The 21,105-nt window shown below is 38.8% G+C and overlaps 1 protein-coding gene across 11 annotated transcripts in view; it reads left to right on the top strand.

Annotated features, from left to right (window-relative positions):
• Window positions 1-21,105, top strand: part of fbrsl1 (fibrosin-like 1) — a 331,766-nt gene that overhangs the window by 74,988 nt on the left and 235,673 nt on the right. For 10 of the 11 annotated variants that reach the window (XM_058069504.1, XM_058069503.1, XM_058069509.1 and 7 more), the window contains exon 2: window positions 7,917-8,141. In XM_058069504.1, coding sequence (XP_057925487.1) covers window positions 7,917-8,141 — 225 coding nt within the window. Of the gene's footprint in view, window positions 1-2,280; window positions 2,374-7,916; window positions 8,142-21,105 lie in introns of those variants that run through there. The other variant, XM_058069512.1, reaches the window with a different exon arrangement.

The following is a 21,105-nucleotide window of genomic DNA, read 5'->3' as shown; positions in this document are numbered from 1 at the left end:
ATTATGCCTTGCGGCTACAATATCAATAAAAAGTGTGTCCACTCACAAAGACCCTTAACCATGAAGTCAAATGAACAGGAAAATACACCACATTGATTAACAAAAAGTGAATAGAATGCGCTTCATTTAATCGGCTTGCGAGCCAATTATGCAACATTGATCACAGCAGAAATGTGTGCTTTCTCTCGTTCACAGCCTGATAAGCCTTTTGACACACAATGCGCTCCTTTCTATCGTCGGCGTAGCCCACTGATTATACGCTTTGAGTGATACAGTGGGGAGGGGTAATGAGTGTCTTAATCAAAGGGTTGTTTGATGCACCTGACAGCAGCATCCGATCATAGAGAAGTGTGTTTCTCTGCATGATGACATCAATCCCTTCTAAACCTTGACAAGTCCCTGAGTTATTTGACATTCAGCACAAGAGTCGCAGCAACGTGTACGCAATCAGTCTGACAGACGAGCAATAAATCTATGACGTACCATAGTCGGCAGCAATGGAATGCAAAATGAACCGTTGGTATTTATCTATACATTGTTGCTGTGTTTGACACTCTGTTGTGTCTAACTGTTTCTATTGGAAAGAAAAAAAAAAACACTGAAAGCCGATTGATAGTTATTGTGCTATATAGGACAGGGTTCACCAACCAGCCTAGGTTCATGGCCAAGGCCACGGATCTTGGGATTTTGGGATCTTGGGATCAAAAAGGTTGGTGACCACTGATCTAGGACTGAAACAAGATCTGCTGGACATGATTTGGTTTCAGATAAAAAGCTTCAAAGTTGTAAAGACCAAATATCCATTCTTGCTCATCATCCACCAAACAATGAGGATGCTTTTCAGAATTTGTATGTAGATATAAAACATGTGCAGTATTTACAAGGAAACTTGTTTAGCTCCATCACTCATTTCCAGAAGGTCAGACAAAACCCGAAACATACGCTAATTGAATCATTGTTCCCAAAATGAATCATGCAAATCCAATTCATCTGTTCCGGACATGCAAAAATGTTAAACTTGACTTTTAATTAATTGTTACGTCCCAAAAGTGTCAATGGCAAGATGGGGCGTAACAAAAGTGCAAAAAGAAAAATAGTAGTAGGTCAAAGTAAATCAAGTATTTGGTAATGGTAATGGTTTTATTTCATTTGAACATGCATCAGATTACAATTGAATGCATCACATAATCCGTTCACAGTTCCACATGTCCAAAAGGAGTAGGAAGAAGCAAAAGCTTATTAAATCCTACCCCTCCATCTTATCTTTTATTTTTATTTTTATTTTTATTTTTATTTTTATTTTTATTTTTATTTTTATTTTTATTTTTATTTTTATTTTTATTTTTATTTTTATTTTTATTTTTATTTTTATTTTTATTTTTATTTTTATTTTTATTTTTATTGAATTGTCCATAGGTATGAATGTGAGTGTGAATGGTTGTTTGTCTATATGTGCCCAGTGATTGGCTGGCGACCAGTCCAGGGTGTACCCCGCCTCTCGCCCGAAGACAGCTGGGATAGGCTCCAGCAAGCCTGCAACCCTTGTGAGGATAAGCGGTAGAAAATGAATGAATGAATGTGTTTGGAATGTGGACCTATTGTCTCTCTTTTTTTGTTGACAACTAATATGTTGCTTATTTCGAAACTTACCTCTGCTGTGCTGCTGATGACTAAATAACGGAAAAAAAATCAAATCCACCTTAGTTCTAGCAACACCACATATTTGCGCAGAATTTTGATTTGTATTTTATGCACTCATTTCATCTTCTTTCACTCAGAAAGCTCTCATTTGCTGTTGCCTGGGCAACATGATTAGGTCAAACTAGTTGAGAGGTTTTTTTTTGTCCATTCACCTCATCTTCACTTTCTCATGTCTTTTTTATTTGAATCTTAACCCACTTGCTCTATACATTTGTATCCCTGTCACAAGTGCATCCCTGTATATATTGATGGATATATGGATTTTGTCATCTGTAATTACCTGCAATGTGGTGTTGCTGCATTTACCTGTTTGAGGTAACATCAAGCCATATCTTTAAATACATAAAATGGCTCTTGTTTTATACACAGCTAAGAGACCCGAGTTTGATCCCACCTTCCCACCATTTAACTGGTTCATAATTGCTAAATAAATGTTATACAGTCGAGTAAAACTGGTTAAAAAGCAATCATAAAAACAATAGATCAAAGTGAGATATCTTTTCCAAAAACAATCGTTTCAGTGACAGGAGGAGTGAGTACTCTTCTCGCGATTAGACAATCTTTGACGTTTTTCCTTTTCTCCGTGACAAGCTAGCAACAGTACGAATGCAGCTTGAAAAGCTCATAAACAAGCTGTGTTTGTTCTAGAACGTTTGCGCCGTGGGAAACTTTGTGAGTATCTGTGTAAAAAACACCTGAAATAGCGATCTCAAATGTCCCCGAATTCTTATTTTGAATGTGTTTGTAAACTCGGTGTGCTGTTGCAGTTAGCTATCTTGTGTTTTGGCTAGCTACTTGTGTTTAGCATTCTCTCTATGTTACAGTTAGCACGTACACATGCACGGCAAAGAAAGCTTGAGTGAAACAAGAAAGGTAATACTTGTGGACCGACTTTTCTTGATAGGTTGGCTGGCTGTCTGGGAGCATACAGTCATGTATTGTGGGGACAGCACACTCCTCTCTGATTAAAACCCGGCTTGCAGTTCTTATAATATAGACCCCTTGTACACATGCTACTATGCTTGTTGTCACCTAAAGGTCCATGAATTAATAGCTAGTAATCATACCCCAAAATGAAGTGTTAGCTCAGTATTAAGTTGTTGTGGTGTGGCAGGAGCATCACTGTTTATTTGAACATGTCTTTTCAGTCTACGTCATAGAATAAAATCTGGAGGAAACTGAGCTGCAGACCAGATGGGGAAATGCATGGTGCTGCATCACAGAAAAAATATGGACAACAAACAAACAAAAAAGACACTTAGAGTCAGAATGTGAGCAGGTTACTGGAACCTAAATACATGCAAGTAAATTATTGATTTGACTCGAATTGCATCTCTTTGTTTAATTATCACATTCTTAATGTTTGTATTTATTGTGTATTTATTAAATGTTGGCTAACCCACTGTTATTAAAACTTTGTTTTCTTCATTCTACTAGTTGGTATCATGACACATGACACATGGCACAAGGAAAACATTTCAATATTTTCATGTGGTTTGGCTTTTATCATCAGCATCCCACCCTGGTGATCAGGCAACAATGACAGTTTAACAGGTTAGTCGCCAGCATACCAGCATCCAAACACTATACAGTATGTTGGTTTTGCTGGTCTTATGCTGGTCTCCAGACCATACCAGCACGAAAACACAACATATGCTGGTAGCTGGAATATGCTGTTTTTTTCAGCAAAGAGAGCAGCTATTACATGCTAACACTTTGTCACATGTCTTTTTTCTGGCAGTCAGAACTGGGTTGCCAAAAGTCGTTAGCTGCCATATTAACATTGAGTGGTGCCATACGACTGCACCTTTGTCAGTCGACATATTACTCATACTCACTCAATTTGGAGATGTGGTTCAAAATGAGGCAAGAGTGGAGGATAAGTGGTATAACCTGTTTATTCTCCACTGGACAAGCAACAACCACTTAACAACATCTGAGTTGCTAACAACAATCACATAACCCGTTAAAGTGCGACCTGCCACGATGAAAAAACAACGTAACATGACAAGTTATTTTTATTTTTTTGTTGTGACCTTCTTGAGCCACTTGATTGTATTGACTTTTTTTGTTTTTTCCTGAAAATATTTATGTTGTGACTTGAGTTGCTGAATTAGCCACAGTAGACTGATTTGAGAACAGCATTTATTTATTATTTATTTTAAAAGAATTCTTTTTTTTAAATACGTATTAAATACATGTGTTCCACTTTCATACAACTTTTTTTTTTTAATTGTATGGTTTAAAAATACTTTTTTAACCTTTTTTTTAAAGTAACACATTTAAAAGCTGTAATCATAATAACATGAAAAAGTCAATTAGTGATATTTTTTCAGAATCTTGTACTGGCCCATGCCTAGCTTGGCAGTAGGGATGCTTTTCTTGGATTCCAAACCCGTTGAGTCGAGTTGGTGCCAAAAAGCTCAACGTTAGTCTCATTTCACCACATCACATTTTTAGTCATTCTGGTCAAACTTCCAAACTGGTCTTGAGCAGGAAGGACCTTGCAGACATTGCAGCATCTCAAGCCATCACAGGAAAGTCTTTTTTTTTTTTTTTGTGGCTGTGCTCACAGCTTCATTAAGATCCACCACCTCCTCCCTTGTAATTCTGGGCTGGTCCTTCACCTTTCTCATAATCATCATTACCCCACGAGGTGAGATCTTGTGTTTCATAAGCACATAACCAATATGGAGGTTGGAATGCTTGCTGGTTGGAGCAGATACTTCAAATACAAATTAACCTTGATGTTGTGTTATTTTGAGGGGGATTTAAATTTTATATTCTGTGTCGCTGTTGTTACAATGAACCTACCATAAAAGTTATTGACTTTTCTTCTGTAATTATGATGATGATGAGGTAAATCTGGAACCATTAGTGTATAAAAATGACAATGAATTTGGCTTACTATTGCATGTCACATTTTCCTAGGAAAAATATTTGCTCGTGCTACAGCTGTGCTCCAAACCTACGTATATGAATAAATAATATAGGTCATTAAATGTTGGGCTAAGGTAACAAATATATGACCTTGGGAAGTAAAAGTTTAATACTCAATGTTTTGCCATTCATAGATCATATTGTGTGTCTTAAAACACACAGTAAAATAAAATTTTATTCTTTGATGTGGTCTGATGTTTAAAGTTCTCACTTTTACGGCTAAAACAGAACAAATAATTCAAAAATTAGAAGCGTAAAATAGTGTGTGTGTACCAAATATGCAGTCTGGCTCCCTGGCCAATTTTGTGTCCACCCCTGTATTGACTGTGATGGTTACAAGTTTGCTCCTTATAGCTCTCTACTTATTACTTTGATTTTACAAAAGACTCCATAAAAGCCAAGTTACATTAGTGGCATTTTGAGTGATTTCTAAAGTGCTGGTCTGACATTGAAGAATAACGTCAGCACTCTGCAAAAGATGAGCAGGCGAAGAAGCATGTTGAATATCTGTGTAGAAATAATTTACATAGAATTACTTACAATTACTGTAATAGTACAGCTTTTGCAATACACAGATTCTAATCATACACTATGAGTGCATTCCCATTAGTACATGTAATAATCACATGTGATCATTCCTATATACTCTAAATGCATGACCATGTTGATACAGAAATTACATGCTATCATGCAAATAAGATTAAGAATGTAATGTTATTTTGTATGTAGTCCTGTCACGACAACAAACTTTGTTGGTCGATATATGTGCTATTATTTATCGAGTAATAATTCTGACCTTTTTTGTTTGTTTGAAATAGTTATCATTATACTCAAGTGTAGTGTACCAGCTCAAACACCAGTCCAAGGCGTGGTGTCAAAACAGCACACACAGCAACTCAACAGGTGGATAAAACAGACAAGACACTACAACCGTATAATGCAGAATATCAACCAATTACGTATATGGGGCTGCATGGCGGACGACTGGTTAGCGTGTGGGCCTCACAGGTAATTCAGAAGTAGTCTGAATGCTATAACTATGGAAACATGTGATGTATATTGTTGTAGCCTTGTAGTTGTGTCATTGTCTGCATGTAATCAACAACTGACTGTCCAGCTTTAGCATGTCCTGGCAGGATTTTAAACCTGAACTGGAATGGTCTGAGGAAACCATTCATTAACAGCTCTTGAGCAGTGAATGGATGGGCCAGAATCGGGAATTCGGGAGGATTGTTATTGTCATTTTGAACTCTTGGGACTGCTTAATTTCTGTGACCTCCGTTCAGGCTTGAGCGGGTATGTGTGGTCAAAAGCTGTGTGCTTTTTCACAATGCCTCTTTTTTTATGATTGCCACGGTCTATGAGCATATGAGACAAACTGGTTTTGTGCTTCCAGAAGGAAGCATGAACATAAATGAGTCTGTCTATTCTGGGTTGAAAGCTCCACTTTGGCTGTCTTGTTTTTTTTCTTCTTAGAGAACACCCTCAATATTTATTTTTCTCTTGTCTGACTTGTCTCTCTGTACTCTCCTTTTGTATGTCTCACTTGTTTATCTATTCTTTCCCTATATCTTCTCTCTTTTTTTCACCGTACATCTCACTAATCTCGTTGGCCTATCTTTCTACACATGTATATCTCTAATGCATTTCTCTCAGCTATACCCAAATCTCCAACTTTTCTCTCTGTCCTCATTGTCTGTATTGTCTAGGGCTGCAACTAATAGTTATTTTAATAACTGTTTAGTCACTTGAATATTTTTTTTCGATGAATCAGACTTAAAAAAAAAACACACATTTTAAATTCTCACCTTTTAATAGCAATCAGCTGGTCTTCTCTAGGGGGGAGTTTTACTGTTTTATCAATATTTTTTGTGTGTACGCATGGTAATAGCGGTAATATGGTGATGGTATGTATGCATTTTCTTATGCACAAGTGGATAAATGCCATACTTTGCATGGCAAGAGATTTGTGTGCATGTTACTGGAATGCAGTTGGTCATTGGATTTAAAGTCTAAAAAAGACATGCAGATCAAAATAGAAATACCGTGCCAAAACTCAAAGGTGCTGTCTTGCCTTGTTTACGTACTGCATGGGGAACGCTAACTCACAACATCTGAGTCTAGACTTGGCCCACATTCTGACAGTTAGTGACCTGTGTTCTCAGGGGCACGGGGAGTGATGTCGAAAGCCCCCCCTTCCCCCAATATAATTGTAGGAGGGGAAAAAAAACACACATTAGCTGTGGCTTCACAATCTCAGAAAGTGTCAGTGAAGACTTCGAAGTTCTCAATATGATGTAGTGCAGTTCAGCTTTACACATCACTGCCGCTTAGATGGAGCTTCAACACCAATCAGTACTGACAATACAGCAAGGGGGGGAGAGTGTGAGGAAATGGACAAAAGAAAACTATTGTGTAAGACACCAGACTGTTACAAATAGTGTTTGAATTCCAATAAACAAACACCAGTTCCAAGCAGGCCGTGACTGAAGCGTGAAAGGAATGATTAGTGAGGGGAAATGGCTTGGTCACAGTCTTAAGTGTGGAGAGAGTGTATTTTCTGCACTGTGTGTCAAAACTGCCGTTCAGTTTATATCATAAGCTCATTACATCACAGTCTTAAAGTGATTACGGCTCCAGTAAGGCATTGTTCTGCTGTTGACAGGATTAAAGATGACTTTAGAGAGAGACTGATTATGGTTGCTGTCTGCTAAGTCTTTGCTTGCTGTATAGAAACGGAAAGGGATCTTTGCCATCTGCCTTTTGTCAGTATCGATTCCATGGTTTTGGTTCCTTTGTACACCTGTTCAGTCAAATGGCCTCCAATTCAATATGTCCATTAAATATTTTTTTCCTTTAAGAATATATTGAGAAAGGCACTTTCCCGTTTGAACCATGGAAAAAAGTCTGTCTGGCTAGGTTGGTTAGGAAAAAAACATGCTCTGCCGAGTCAAATCTTTCCACTGGTCATTAATCCACATTAAAAAGTGAATGCCAAGTGCCATACACCGCTACTCCATCTGGTGGATCATTCACTGACCCACTTGGCTGCAATGCAAGTGGGTTGTAATGACACAAAGTGAAGCTAAATTCCTTGATCTGAGACTTAGCCCACCCACAAACGTTGATTGAGTTCATAAAATGATTATCAGAGCTACAATATATCATTCTGACATTTGTGTACGCAATCCAAACATCTCTATTTTAAAAGGTGCTTAAAGTGTTCCATGAAGAGATGTCATCACCTCATAATCACAAATGTCTCTTTTTTACAGAAGAAAACAGGACTTCTAAAGACACAGGAGAAGAAAGAACGGTGGAAGGAGAAAAATGTTGTGAAACGGCCAAAGACGGAAGATGAGGTGGTGGAGAAGGAAGAGGAGAATGTTGAGCCTGTGATAGATCCACTGGAGAATGGATTCTTTCATCATGCCCAGAGAGAGCAAGAGAGGATGAACGAGAGGCTGCTCAAGAAAACATATTCCAAGAAGAACAAAATGGTCAGTGTCATCCTTACTGATGTTATTATTGATTATTTAACATACATCTCAACAGCATGTGGAAATTTTGTTGTGAACAAAAACCGACATTCTTTCAGGCCAACCGGTGCACCATGCAGCAAGGATTGTTGGGTAACTCCTTTAACAAATGTGTTAACATATTATACATACCCACACATCTGAATACTGTATGGAGTACTCATTATATTTGTCTTGCATTGGGCCAAATGTCAAAATCTGGAATCACACCCAGACACCCAGCCCCACCCGTCAATAACTTTGTTACCAAGGGTTTTGACTGGCTGTCAGATTTTGAGGGTATAGAAAATAGTGTATAGGACAGGGGTCTCAAACTCAATTTACCTGGGGGCCACTGGAGCTAGGGTCTGGGCGAGGTTGGGCCGCATCAGGTTTTCCAAAAAAACAAAAAAGCATTTATTAAAAACAGAAAATGAATAAACTTTGCTTTGGTTCCGATTTTCTACAAGAAAAGCTCTAATAAAACATTCCACTGTTCTCAAATATCTTAATTTTTATTTTTCTACACAAAATAAGATCAAGAATAAAGAAAATCAATCAATCAGTAATAAATAAATATAATAATAATAAAACGTCAAATAATTAAAAATTAAGAAACCACATAGTTGGTGGGTAGACAAATTATTTTTTCAGATTAAAATGAACAAAGCATTATTAGAGCCCTGTAGACATGACAAAACACGACTATAGTCACATTTATACTCTTTTTATTTACAACATATTGCGCAACTGCAGGGTCTTGAGACACATGCTAACTCGCAAACTAGAGAGCTAGCGACCTAAATGGTAGCCTCCAAGTTATTTCCTTTAAACTTAAAAAGCCAAAAACCACTTCCACACGGATAGGGAGGATAACTATTAACAGTTATTTAACCTTTAACATGAACATTAATCAAACGTAATCTTTTTTTCTGGGTACATGACACCATACAGCATCCATATCAAACATTCCTATGAAGGCGGGGGCCTCAAACTAGTGTCCTGCAGGCGACATTTGGCCCATGGGCCGCGTGTTTGAGACCCCTGGTATAGCAGGAAAATCAGCAGGTGTTTTTGTATAGTCTTGCTAGTAGCTAGTATTGAAGATAAATTTACATACATTTCCATGTAAATTAACGTAAACTTACATGATATATTTTCTCTGGTGCCAACAAGTTCTCATGCTGCTGTTTTTTCCCCCTTTATATCTCTATGTTTATGTTTAGAAATATTTAATAGCTCCAGGAAATATGACATGGAAGGTGTTATTCTTTTCCTCCATGTTTACCTGTAGCATCCTGTCTGTTCATTTAGTCAAGAAAAAGATGAAAAGTTGAACATGTTTCAACTTTCTGGCATCTGGCAAAATATAATAATGACAAGCCTTATATTTAATATACTGTGTATAGATTGGGATGAGCCTAATAGCTGAGTAGTCCATTTCTGCATAATCGATGAAAGAAATGACTCAAAAGTTTTATTATTGAAAGTATATTCATTACATATACATTTGCTTTCCAGTCACATAATCTTTTAAGAAGTCAGTCACGATCAAATATGGTTACATACATTTCAAAAGTGTGGTTTCAGTTATTTCAGTGTGGCATTATTATTATTTTTTTTTTTTTAGTTTTTCTCTAGTGCATGGATAGTGAATGGATTAAGTGTTCTTATTTAATGAACATTTGTCATGCCTACGGGTGACTTTACCCTGACATCCCACTCTTGTCTTCCTTTATGATTACTGAAGTGTGTTTGTTTATGCAGAAAGAGGCATGCCAATATCCTCAGTTTTAAGCACATCACTTGGCCCACAGACTCTGTTCCTGAGAGGTAGCTTGTTTATGTGTTAACAGCTTGTTTAAATGGGCAGATGTTTTTATGCTTCTGTCTGAGGCCAAAATCCACCTTGGTGCTGTTGAAGACGAGTAGAAATATAGCCAGGAAGACAAACTAAATAATGAGTGTATGTAGCCTGGAGGCCTCTTCCTCATAAAAATATCTCTCTTAGATTTCCTGCGGAGGTTAACAGAACTGCAAATGAGTTTGGCTGTGATATTTAGTTTGCTGAGAGACACTTAGCAATTATATATTTAGCTCACAGTTTTATCCACTGTGCGAGTCTGCAATGACTGAAGCAAATCTGCATTTCAAACAAGATAACAATTTTATTAAACACTTTATGCTGAACACTGCTTGTGCATCTGCTGCCGTAAACCACAAGTGTATTCGAAGAATGCAATTCAGATATCTTTTAAATTGCTGAAAAGGCTGCAACTCTGCTCATTTTTATTTTACAACAGCTTCAAGGTTTACTGTGTCAGTGAATCAAAGTAATGAATTTCTTTGCAGCGCTTTGGAACAGTCAAAGGTGGCAGTTTGACATTGGTCTTACTTGACTGGCATATTTCTCTCGTGTAATACCATTCCCTTAATTCACTTACATTATATAATGTATATAACGTGTCTAATAAAGCACTGTTAGATATTTACAGATACCTTGGGAATCAAAAGCATATACCATTTGAACATGTCTTTAAGTTGAAGTGGTTGTTTTTTTTTTCCTAGTGGCTGCAATATTCATTCATTTCATTCATTTTTTACCGCTTATTGTCACAGGGGTCGCGGGTGTCCTGGAGCCTATCCCAGGTGCAGCTAAAATCTAACATTGCGTTCAGCATCCGATCAGCATAACAATAAACAACAACAATAAAAGTAATTAGTGTAACACATCGATTAGTCACACATCCTGGCGAAGATAGAAGCTATCAAGCTAAATGATGCCATTTCCTGTGCATAGTTGCAATGACAAGCTACACAGCCAGTTCCGTTATAATGTGTTTGTGAGTGAGGACAAACAGGGAGAGCGAGATCTTAAAAAGAAAAAAAAAAACAAGCAAAAAAAAAGTTGGTGCCGCATGTATCTGTTGCATTGCAAATTCATTAGTGGCGGGCCACCACAAAATACATTTGTTCTTTTAGACTCCATGCTTTCACTAGCCACGTTTACATGAGGAGTTTTTCTCATTCCAAATGACCTTTTTGAAAGCAATTGTATACATGGAAAGGAATATTCCAATCACGTGTCTACATGCGCCGCTCACATCAACCAGAATAGTCAATGGGGCATGCGCAGTAAAGCGTAAACACCAACATCACGTGATACCGACTTCCTCGACTTTTTCATTCACTTGTTGGAATAACTCCACATTGCCAGTTTTTCCTTCGTCCACACAGGAAATTTAGTTTGAATCAAAAACAAACTTTCCGCAGCAGTCCAGTGCCGATTGCTCGCCTCCATTTTTTAAAATCGAAGAACGTATCGAGCTGCGTGTTACGTCATATCTCAGCATTCGCTGAAAGAACGCACCCGGGAACAGGAAAAGATAAAGTTCAATCTTGCTAATATTTTATAATTAAGCTCGGCACATGTTTTATATAGATATGTATTTTCTTTTTGAATAAAAGTGGACTTGTGAATGGCGTATAGAAGGGTTTAGATTCTGTTCCACAGATGGCGCTAATGCACACCAAAGCTGCTTGCCAACCGCCAATAAACAACAGAAGAAAAAACACCACGAAGAAGAACGCAGTCTGACAACTTTCGGTTTGAGCAGCTTCCCACAACGTTCCACCCCTGTGAATCCGATTATATATACATTCGGATTGGCACTTTTCTTTTTCGGAATGAGATGTATACAAAGGTTAGATTCTTTTCGTTTGAGCAAATAACCCAAATTGAATTGGAATATTTGGGTCCATGTAAATGTGGCTATTGCTGATGTTAATACAACAGCAGTGGGAATACTATGCTTCCCCATCTTCAATTTAGTGTTGGTCTCTTCCATCCATGTACAGATGGGGTATGACTTCCACTGTGGACTGTGAATCACGTGGTAACATCTTACCACATGTATTGCCATCCCAAAGGGGTTCGTGGTTTGACAACTGTGGAGGAGAACTTGGTCAGATATCTGACAGATCATTTGCCTCCATTGGGTCAACATCTTACTGCATACAAAGAAAACAAATAAATGATTGTATGTTAACCAGTGCTATATCTCAGATGAATATTTATGCAGAGCACACCTGCTTTACATTAAGGTTTGAAGTTTGCTGAGCTTGTGTCCTTACAACAAGTTCAGCAAAACATCATTATGCACCATTTCAAATTCAGACACTACGGTCTGTTTGTTTGCAATACCAAGGAGGATTATAGTCTTTATTTGCCTCGTTATTCCACATTGTGCAGAAGGTGAATGTATACACAATTAGAATCCTTTGTAGTAATGATAGGATTGCTGTGTTGCCTTAAAGGGATGACTCATTTTAACAGCATATGTAGTTCTTCAAAGGGCCTAATTAATGTTTCAGCTTGGAAATAAAACTTAAATGGACGTAATTCAAATAGAACACTACACAAAAGCTGGCATGCAAGTAAATACAGGAAGTAGTAATCACTGGTGGGCGACATTTGATGCAATTAGATGACTCATGAGGCGTGCGAGACTCACAACGGTATTTGCTGTATGTGTGCAAAAATAATTACAGCATCTCCCTGCTCTCTGTGAGATAGCCAATTTGACATGGATATGTACAGTAAATAATGACTTGATATTTCTCTAAGCTGGAAGTACAAATAGTTAGATCAATCACTGCTTTTGAGGAGAGGTAATACTCAGTTTCTATAATTCCTTTTCTAAACAGAATTTATGGACCAAACCATCTTGTTTTGTTAAAACAATTGTGACCTCGATTTGCAGTTACATGCGTTTCATTTCAAATCTCAAAAAATATTTTAATATTACTTAACAAGCACGACTAAGCACTCATGACATCCTGTTTACTTATTTAAAATACATTTACTTATGGCAGATATTGCACCAAATATGCTTCAAAGCTTCAATTAATATTCTCACAAATACATGTGCAGTCGTCCGTGGCTGCGCAGTAGACAAGTGGATAGCATGTTGGCCACACAGTCAGGAGATCAGGAAGCCCTGTGTTCGAATCTCCGCTTAGACGTCTGTGTGTGGCGTTTGCACGTGTACTCCGGTTTCCTCCCACATTCCAAAAACATGCTAGGTTAATTGGCGACTCCAAATTGTCCATAGGTATGAATGTGAGTGTGAATGGTTGTTTGTCTATATGTGCTCTGTGATTGGCTGCTGGCAACCAGTCCATGGTGCACCCCGCCTCTCACCCAAAGTCAGCTGTGATAGGCTCCAGCATACCCACGACCCTAATGAGCATCACATTTGACTGGACAGTCGTCTTTGGTTTATCTCAGTTATTTGGTCGGGTGTGGAACCAATTCAGTATTAATAAATGGAATATTTCTGGCATAGAATACCTGTTCATGATCTTCTAAATATGTATATTTTTTTTCTATTAGAGACATGATATAACACCTTTGCATTTGTACTACACAATATATTAGCTCTAAACATAGGAAATAAAGCATATTAGACATAAATAAGATACTCATTTTACCCAATATCGTTGTCATAGAAGTATATAAGCCATTTAAGATGTAAATAAAACTCCCGCTCTTTTGTGTCTTGGTAAATGTGTTCCCAAGGGGACTTCAGTGGCAGGCAGACAGATGGGTGGAGGACGGGAAACAACACTGGAGGTTCATCTTTGAGTTTTAGCTTGTCGTGGGTTATGACCCCAATCGTAGGCGATATTATTATGATGATAATGATGTTGTTATAAATATGTGTGTTTTGAGATCATTTACCCCTGAATAAATGCTACTGATACCTAGTGGCTAATGTAGACTACTACATTCACCATGAGAATGCTTCTTCTGCCTTGTATTTGTATTTTAGTTAGTTTAGTTACAGTAATTTCCGGTGTATGAGCACCAACATTTTCTTAAACTTAAAACCCTACGTGTTATCACAACATCTCGTATACTTCAGAACTACTCACTTAAATACTGGGTCGCTCACGAGTCAGTGACAAAATTGTAGTTATTCCTTTAGCAGGACCCAATCACAAGCTATCAGTGAGTTACGACGAGCTTATTAAACCACCGTAAATCACAGGAGGCCATTACTCAACAAAAATAGGTCACAGTGTCATCTTAGAGGGAAGTCTGAAATCATCACACAGCAACTTAACACTCAAAAGGTACCTAGGACATATACAAGAAAGGCACTAATACAAGTTTAAAATAAAAAAACTAAATGTTTAAATATTCCCATAATGCTCATGATCTCCTTCACGGAATTGTGTGTGCCAAAATATGTAATTTTATGACATTACGCTGTGCTGCTTTTACATTCACTAATTTGTTTTTCTCTCTAAATTTACTGAGTGCATCTTATAAACCCGAATTTACGGTAGTTCATTTTTATGCTTGAAAATGCTTAAATTAAGCTAAGAATAAGTACAATTAAAAATACATTTTTACTGATAATTAGCGGTATTTAGCTACAAAATAACGATCAATTAATTATCTAGAGTGAGTGTGTGCGATTTTCGAGTCATGATTTAGGTTGTAGTACAAAAATGTACTATTCAGACCTGCCAATATGCATACATTTCTCGTACACTGCTCCTTCAGTATAGGTTGCTAGTTCCAGTTGGCTTGTAGAACATTATTTCTTTTGTCTATATGACTTTTTTTAATGTAAAAAAAAAAAAAATATATATATATAAGTGCTTCCCCCTCCCCCTGAAATTCCTCCCAGGTTTGCTGGTCTATATTATACCATAGAATAGCAAGAAAATCATCATTTTTGCCAAACTAGTGTAGCCCAAGAAGTAACAGGAATAAAGGAGGAAACAAATTAGATCAAAAGAACATGAAGCGAAGGTTATTGACGAAACAATCATGTGGCACTACAGCCCTACATTTTCTAATAAGGCTGATATGAATAGAGCTAATGTGAGTGATTCTCTGCTGTAAAAAGATGCTTGCAGGATACTCAGCATCATGCCTTTGACCTTCAGCATGCTTCAAATGGGAGCCATGAATAACACATAAAGCTGACTCGCTCCAGCGACACAGACAAGCTCACACACAAACAGTAACAGTGTTGTCCATTAGTGTTATGCTACACAATCCCACACACCCCCACACACATGCACACATACTAACAATGTCATGAATAAAAACCTCTGAAGACACTTCACTGTATTATTCTGACCCTCCCTCAGGCAAACTTCTCACTACAAGTCCAGCCTCTGGACATGAAGGAGCAGCCAGAGAGCTGAGATGAATGCAAGCGCACCACTAGCCATCGGCAGTTGGGAAGGGTGATCAGGATGACTGATACTGCTGGGCTAGCTGTTGTTTGGCATGCAGCGACCCTGAGCGGTTGCATTTCTGCTCACCAGTCACAGCAGCCAATATCGGAACACATTATACCTACTTGCTGTTTATTTCACCTGGGGATCAAGGCGAATCAACATGAGTCACTTGCAGTATTTTTACACCTATATATACATTATGTATATGTTACATAATACAGATAAAGAGCAGTGCAAATCTGTGTTATTAATTTGTTCAGAAATGTCACTGTCATATATAGGACCTCATAAGATTGTGCAATGTACATTTATAGTAAAAGTACGGAACCACCACATGGCTAAAAAATGCAAATTATGGTCATGCGTGTAATTTTGCGGCGAAGCGAGGTGCTTTCGTACCCAAACACAGCTGAGCACAAAACACTGGTGCATTCACGGGTTGCCCAAAAAATGCGAAATCTTAATGCTTGGTTAAAAAAACATTGGTGAAGCATAAAGACATGAACATGTAAACATTGTCGGCTTTCTAATAGTGTTAAATATATGCTGTACATAGATATAATAGACTTATGATGAATGAGATTTGAATGGCAAATGTGTCAGAATCCGTTGTACAGTACACTTTATTTGAAAACAACATATTCACATTTTATGTATTTACAGCAGTGCTTAAAATAGTATAATAAGAAAATGCAGTAAACTTTTATAGTCATACACTCTTCAACTGTGCTTTTTTTCTGTGCTCTGCAATTCTTGACTTGACTTGAAGTGTTCCTGTTGAGCAAAGTTTTCCGCCATTTCCAGTTCATTTTATCCATGTATGGATGAAACTCAATAATTATGCGCAATTACTTACATTTTTGTTTTTTCCTTTGTCGCTCCGCCTATTTGTTCGTTTCAAGTGTGGTCCCTGAACACACTAGGTTTCAAGGGGTGTATACCCCTTAGCAGTTCCAGCAGGATCACTGCCGCAGTGCACCTTCTCAAGCTGGTGTGAGTGCACCGCTGTGGAAACCTGCATCCAGCATTTGCTGTTAGTGAGGCTCATTTAGCCTTTCATTTGCCTTTCAAAGCAAGTATCGGCCGATATTGAATACAGCAACTTCTGATCAAGCCATGTCAATTTAAGACTTAAAGTAATGTAGTTTTAAGCCAGTTAAAACAGCTTAGCCCTGTCCATTCCGAGTACAAATAAGGATACAGATAATTAAGTTGGTTGAACAGATACAGATAGTGGTGTACTCGCTCCTTCGTAATACCGACAGTACCTCACAGGAAGTTAGAAAGATGGCCAGATAGAAAGGTGCAGAAATGTAATAGTAAGAAGAGAATAGCACAGAACAGTGACACCGTATGTGCCCGCTCTGCTTGGTCAGGTGTGTACTACACGGGACAATGAGCAGTGATTAATGCCCAGCCATGTAAGGCACTTGGCTGGGGTTGCCTCAGCATAGGTCCACAGACACACACTGTGATGTAGTAACAGTTAACTAGAGATAATCATTGCAATATTGCAATAAAAAAAATAAAAAATCAGGATGAGGTTTGAGAACATAAACTCCAGGATCTGATGATAATGAACAGATTACAAACATTGTTCAGTCACGTTACATTCATTTTTTTGTGTGTTATGAGGATTTGCGCTCAGGGGGAAGATGTTAGCTATAATAAATTTGTCGAGACATTATTTGTCTGTGCTTTGCTGGCAGGCTCTGTGTGATTACATTCTTTATTTACCTAATTTATTAAAAGTGGGACCTCCCTGGCTTCATTATATGCCAGTTTTGCATCTGCTGCAAAATCTGTAACTATAGCAACAGATATATTGCCCCTGGTAGGCATTTAACAAGAGCAGACAGCAGGGAGAGACACTTCATTAAACTCAAGCTTCATGATTTACATGATCATTGTAGGTTACTTTGTGTAGTGTTAAGTATCAAAGGCGTTTTGTGAAGAGGCGTTTATTGCAGTTCAAATGAGATCAGGTTTTATTCAAAGAGGCTGCTCAAGTGCAAAACAACACTCAGGTCAGAGTCATGTCAGTGGCTGGTAGTTGCTTTATATAAGATGCGGTGTCATGCAACAAGCCTTAAGGACTAAGAAAGAAGAAATAGAGTGGGTGGAAAAGAAAGCCTCCTTGAGCGGTGAGATGTATTCGCTCGGGGGCTTGTGTATTTTACAATGGAGGGAGCCGGGTGTCACCTGACTTGTTGTTTCATGTTTTGCACGTGTTGATCTCAACCGTCATTCAGGGATGCCTGATTCTCCCTTTGTTACAACTGCATTGATTTGTTGTAGGTAATTACCGCTTCAATTAAAAGCTTAATTCCTTCTAATTTCCACTTGGGTTGAATAATGTGTTGTAGTGAAAGCACGTCTGTATTGTGTTTATGTGTTCTTCGGTAGTTGATATTCATTCAGTTTTTATTTATTTGTTTTTATTTTTATGTGCGTCTGCGTCTTTCTGGCTTGGATGGAATGCTTGCCGGAACCGCTGAGTGTCATCTTTGTCATTCCAGTCCATTAGAGTCGCACATTAATGAGATCTGCTGTGGCCCTTGCCCATGTTTTCATAGCCCTGTGCCTTGAGGGGGGTTGCGACCAGCAAAACTGGACATTAACTCAGACGGATTAAATGGGATTAGTGGTGTCACCGTGACAGATGTGCTGTATTCTTTTTTTGTCTCGCTCATATTTGCTATGGTGCAACACTGACCCCTGCTGTATGTAAATGGCACAGCACTCACATATACAAGGTGTTGCTTGAATTATACCGCCTGTTTTGCCATGTTGCCTCTCATCATCCATTGGGGGTCACTGTTCCCATTCTACAAAAAAATGCTTGTCAATCTGGAAAGAATGCTCCTTTAATGTAAAGCTTGCATGGGTTTGTGATACTAAAGCCCAAAAGGGGGGGTGTTTTGCAGGTGCCACCAACATGTTTCCTGCATGTTGGTGCCTTGAAAACACCAACTTCATAGATAATGAAATCCTGTTGGATCAAGTATAAGTTTTGTACCCCTATGCCATAATGCATATTAGCACATTTAATAACCATTTAAAGTAATTCTACTACTGTAGGTGTTATGTCTGGATGTCCTAATGAGCATCAGCGGTACAAATAATGGATGTCTGCAAGCTAATTCACACAAAGCTGTTGTGTAAATTGATTAACAAGGTTAACTTTCTTGGTCTTCTGAGTCTTATCATTTTTTTAGGTATGGTAAATTGTCTGCTTTTTTTTTTTACGAAGGAGCTTTGTTGACTACTTTTCATTGTTTATTAAAGCAGCAGCAAGGGCTATAATTGTGTTTTCATGCAGTATAGAACCCGCCATTAGGCCCCTGGGTCTGCAGGCAGTTATACGATGACAGCTGACAAGGGGGTGTGGCTCCTTCTGAGGGAGAAGTGGTGTGTGTGTGTGTGTGTGTGTAGCTGGGGTTGGACCACACGCACAAAAGCCACAGTTACTTCCTGGACGTCCCCAGAGCTCGGTAGTTGGAGTGTGTATGTAAAATGATGTGGGAAAGGCCATTTGTAAAACAAAGAGAGAGGAGGTGCACGTGTAAAGGGGGGATAAGACTGATTGCTTTTGCTCAATAGCGCATGTATAGCCTGAGGCAAGAGGGGGGTGTGGGGCTCGGGCGGGGCTGACTTGACGTGGCAGACGTGGGGTTGACATAGCCCCTGGCAATCCCTAAAGTGCAGTGCCAGATGGAGGTGTGGTTCTTGCGGTTGACCCCTTCAAGTGAAGCGGGTTAGAGTTTGTCCTCTGAGCCCTGAAGGGAGGAGATGGCCCATGGGTTCATCTCTCAGCACATGAGTGAGGCGCACAGTATGTTCCAGATGAAGTCACCCAGTGTTATTAGCTGTACATTGTGTGGGTGCAGTTTTACATTGTAATTTGGATTGACACCTTGCATAGCATCCAAAACCCTGTTCAAAATAGAATAAAATAGCACGGTGGTGTCGCTCTGACACAAGGCAGTCACTTATTTCAGATAGTAATTGGAAGTCGTGTGATTGGAGTCAAAGGTTTGAGTCAAGCGGAAGGCATAACATCACCAATTAGCACTACGATGTTGAGTTACTGAGTACATAATGCAGGAACGGTTCAGTGAGCTGTGAGAACGGTCGGTGGGGTCACAAAAGTAAATTAGCTCAGTTACTCACGGGTTTTAATTCATGATTCACTCACAGTAGTAACTGCCATTCAAAATAGGCAGCCCTCTGGTGCTGGAGCAGTGCAGTGCTCAGCATGTGACCTTGAACGTACCCTTGGACTATTGCAGAAAAACTCATACATACAATACATACATCTGCATTAAATGATGTATATTCATTCATTCATTCATTCATTCACCCAGTCGTGGGTATGCTGGAGCCTATCCCAGCTGATATTTGTCGAGAGGTGGGGTACACCTGGACTGGTCGGCAGCCAATCACAGGACACATATAGACAAACAACCATTCACACTCACATTCATACCTATGGACAATCTAGCATGTTTTTGGAATGTGGGAGGAAATCTGAGTACATGGAGAAAACCCACGCATGCACGGGGAGAACATGCAAACACCAAACAGAGATAGCCGAGGGTGGAACTGAACTCTGGTGTCCGAGCTGTGAGGCCTGCGAGCTAACCACTTGTCCGCCGTGCAGCCTACATAATGTATATTTATATTTATTCAAGCTTATTTAAGTGCCTCTTTGTTTGATTTTCCATACATATTTCAATTGTAGTTGAATATTAGTCAAAACATATACATATTTAAGTAAATTGTATTCTTAGCTACATTAAGCAAGTATACAAACAGCTAAATTAACTAAAATAAAAAAAAATAAAAACCTGTACAAGCCATAAAAAAGACACCAGACTTGATTGTTGTAACAGGTTTTTTTTGCAAGTTTAAATCTATCCATCCATTTTATATACTGCTTATCGTCACAAGGGTGGCGGGTATGCTGGAGCCTATCCCAGCTGTCTTTGGCTGAGAGGCAGAGTACATCCAGGACTGGTCGCCAGCCAATCACAGGGCACATATAGACAAACAACCATTCACACTCACATTCATACTTATGGACAATTTAGAGTCGCTAATTAGGCATGTTTTTGGAATGGGGAAGAAACCGGAGAAATGGGAGAAAACCTACGCACGCACGGACACAACATGCAAACTCCACACAGAGATGCCCAATGCTAACCACTCGGCCACAGTGATGCACAGGTTGAAATTATTATTACTATCGTCACAAAATTGATAAAATAATAATCATGGTCATAATAATAACATGGGTTTCTGTTGTAGCCATTTCCCATGACTCATAAAACTCAACCCCTGACGTCACTTCCTGTCCTCTATACAGTGGTTTTAAAAGTGTCTGATATTGAAGAATTATATACATGGCCATGCTGTAGAAACGTAGCAGTCTCGTCACCGAACATGTTGTCTCCTGCCGTCGATACACCCCATTGGCTTTCCACCTGCTGGTCTGTGTGGTGAGGTCTGACGAAGCTGACAGTGAAAATGTTCATATACGCATTGCTCACATTTCCTATACACTCACTCTCAGATGCAACGAGTCTTGGTCCTGCATGTGCCCTTCAGACCTGACTTAAATATTAGTGACATTGTACATTGTGGTTGGTAACATGGTTATTCCAGTCAGTGGGCTTGCCTT

The sequence above is a fragment of the Doryrhamphus excisus genome, chromosome 4 (genome assembly GCF_030265055.1).
Source record: "Doryrhamphus excisus isolate RoL2022-K1 chromosome 4, RoL_Dexc_1.0, whole genome shotgun sequence".
In the NCBI taxonomy this organism is placed as follows: Eukaryota; Metazoa; Chordata; class Actinopteri; order Syngnathiformes; family Syngnathidae; genus Doryrhamphus; species Doryrhamphus excisus.
Note: the sequence above shows the minus strand (reverse complement) of the source record. Positions and strands in the feature narration are given on the sequence as shown.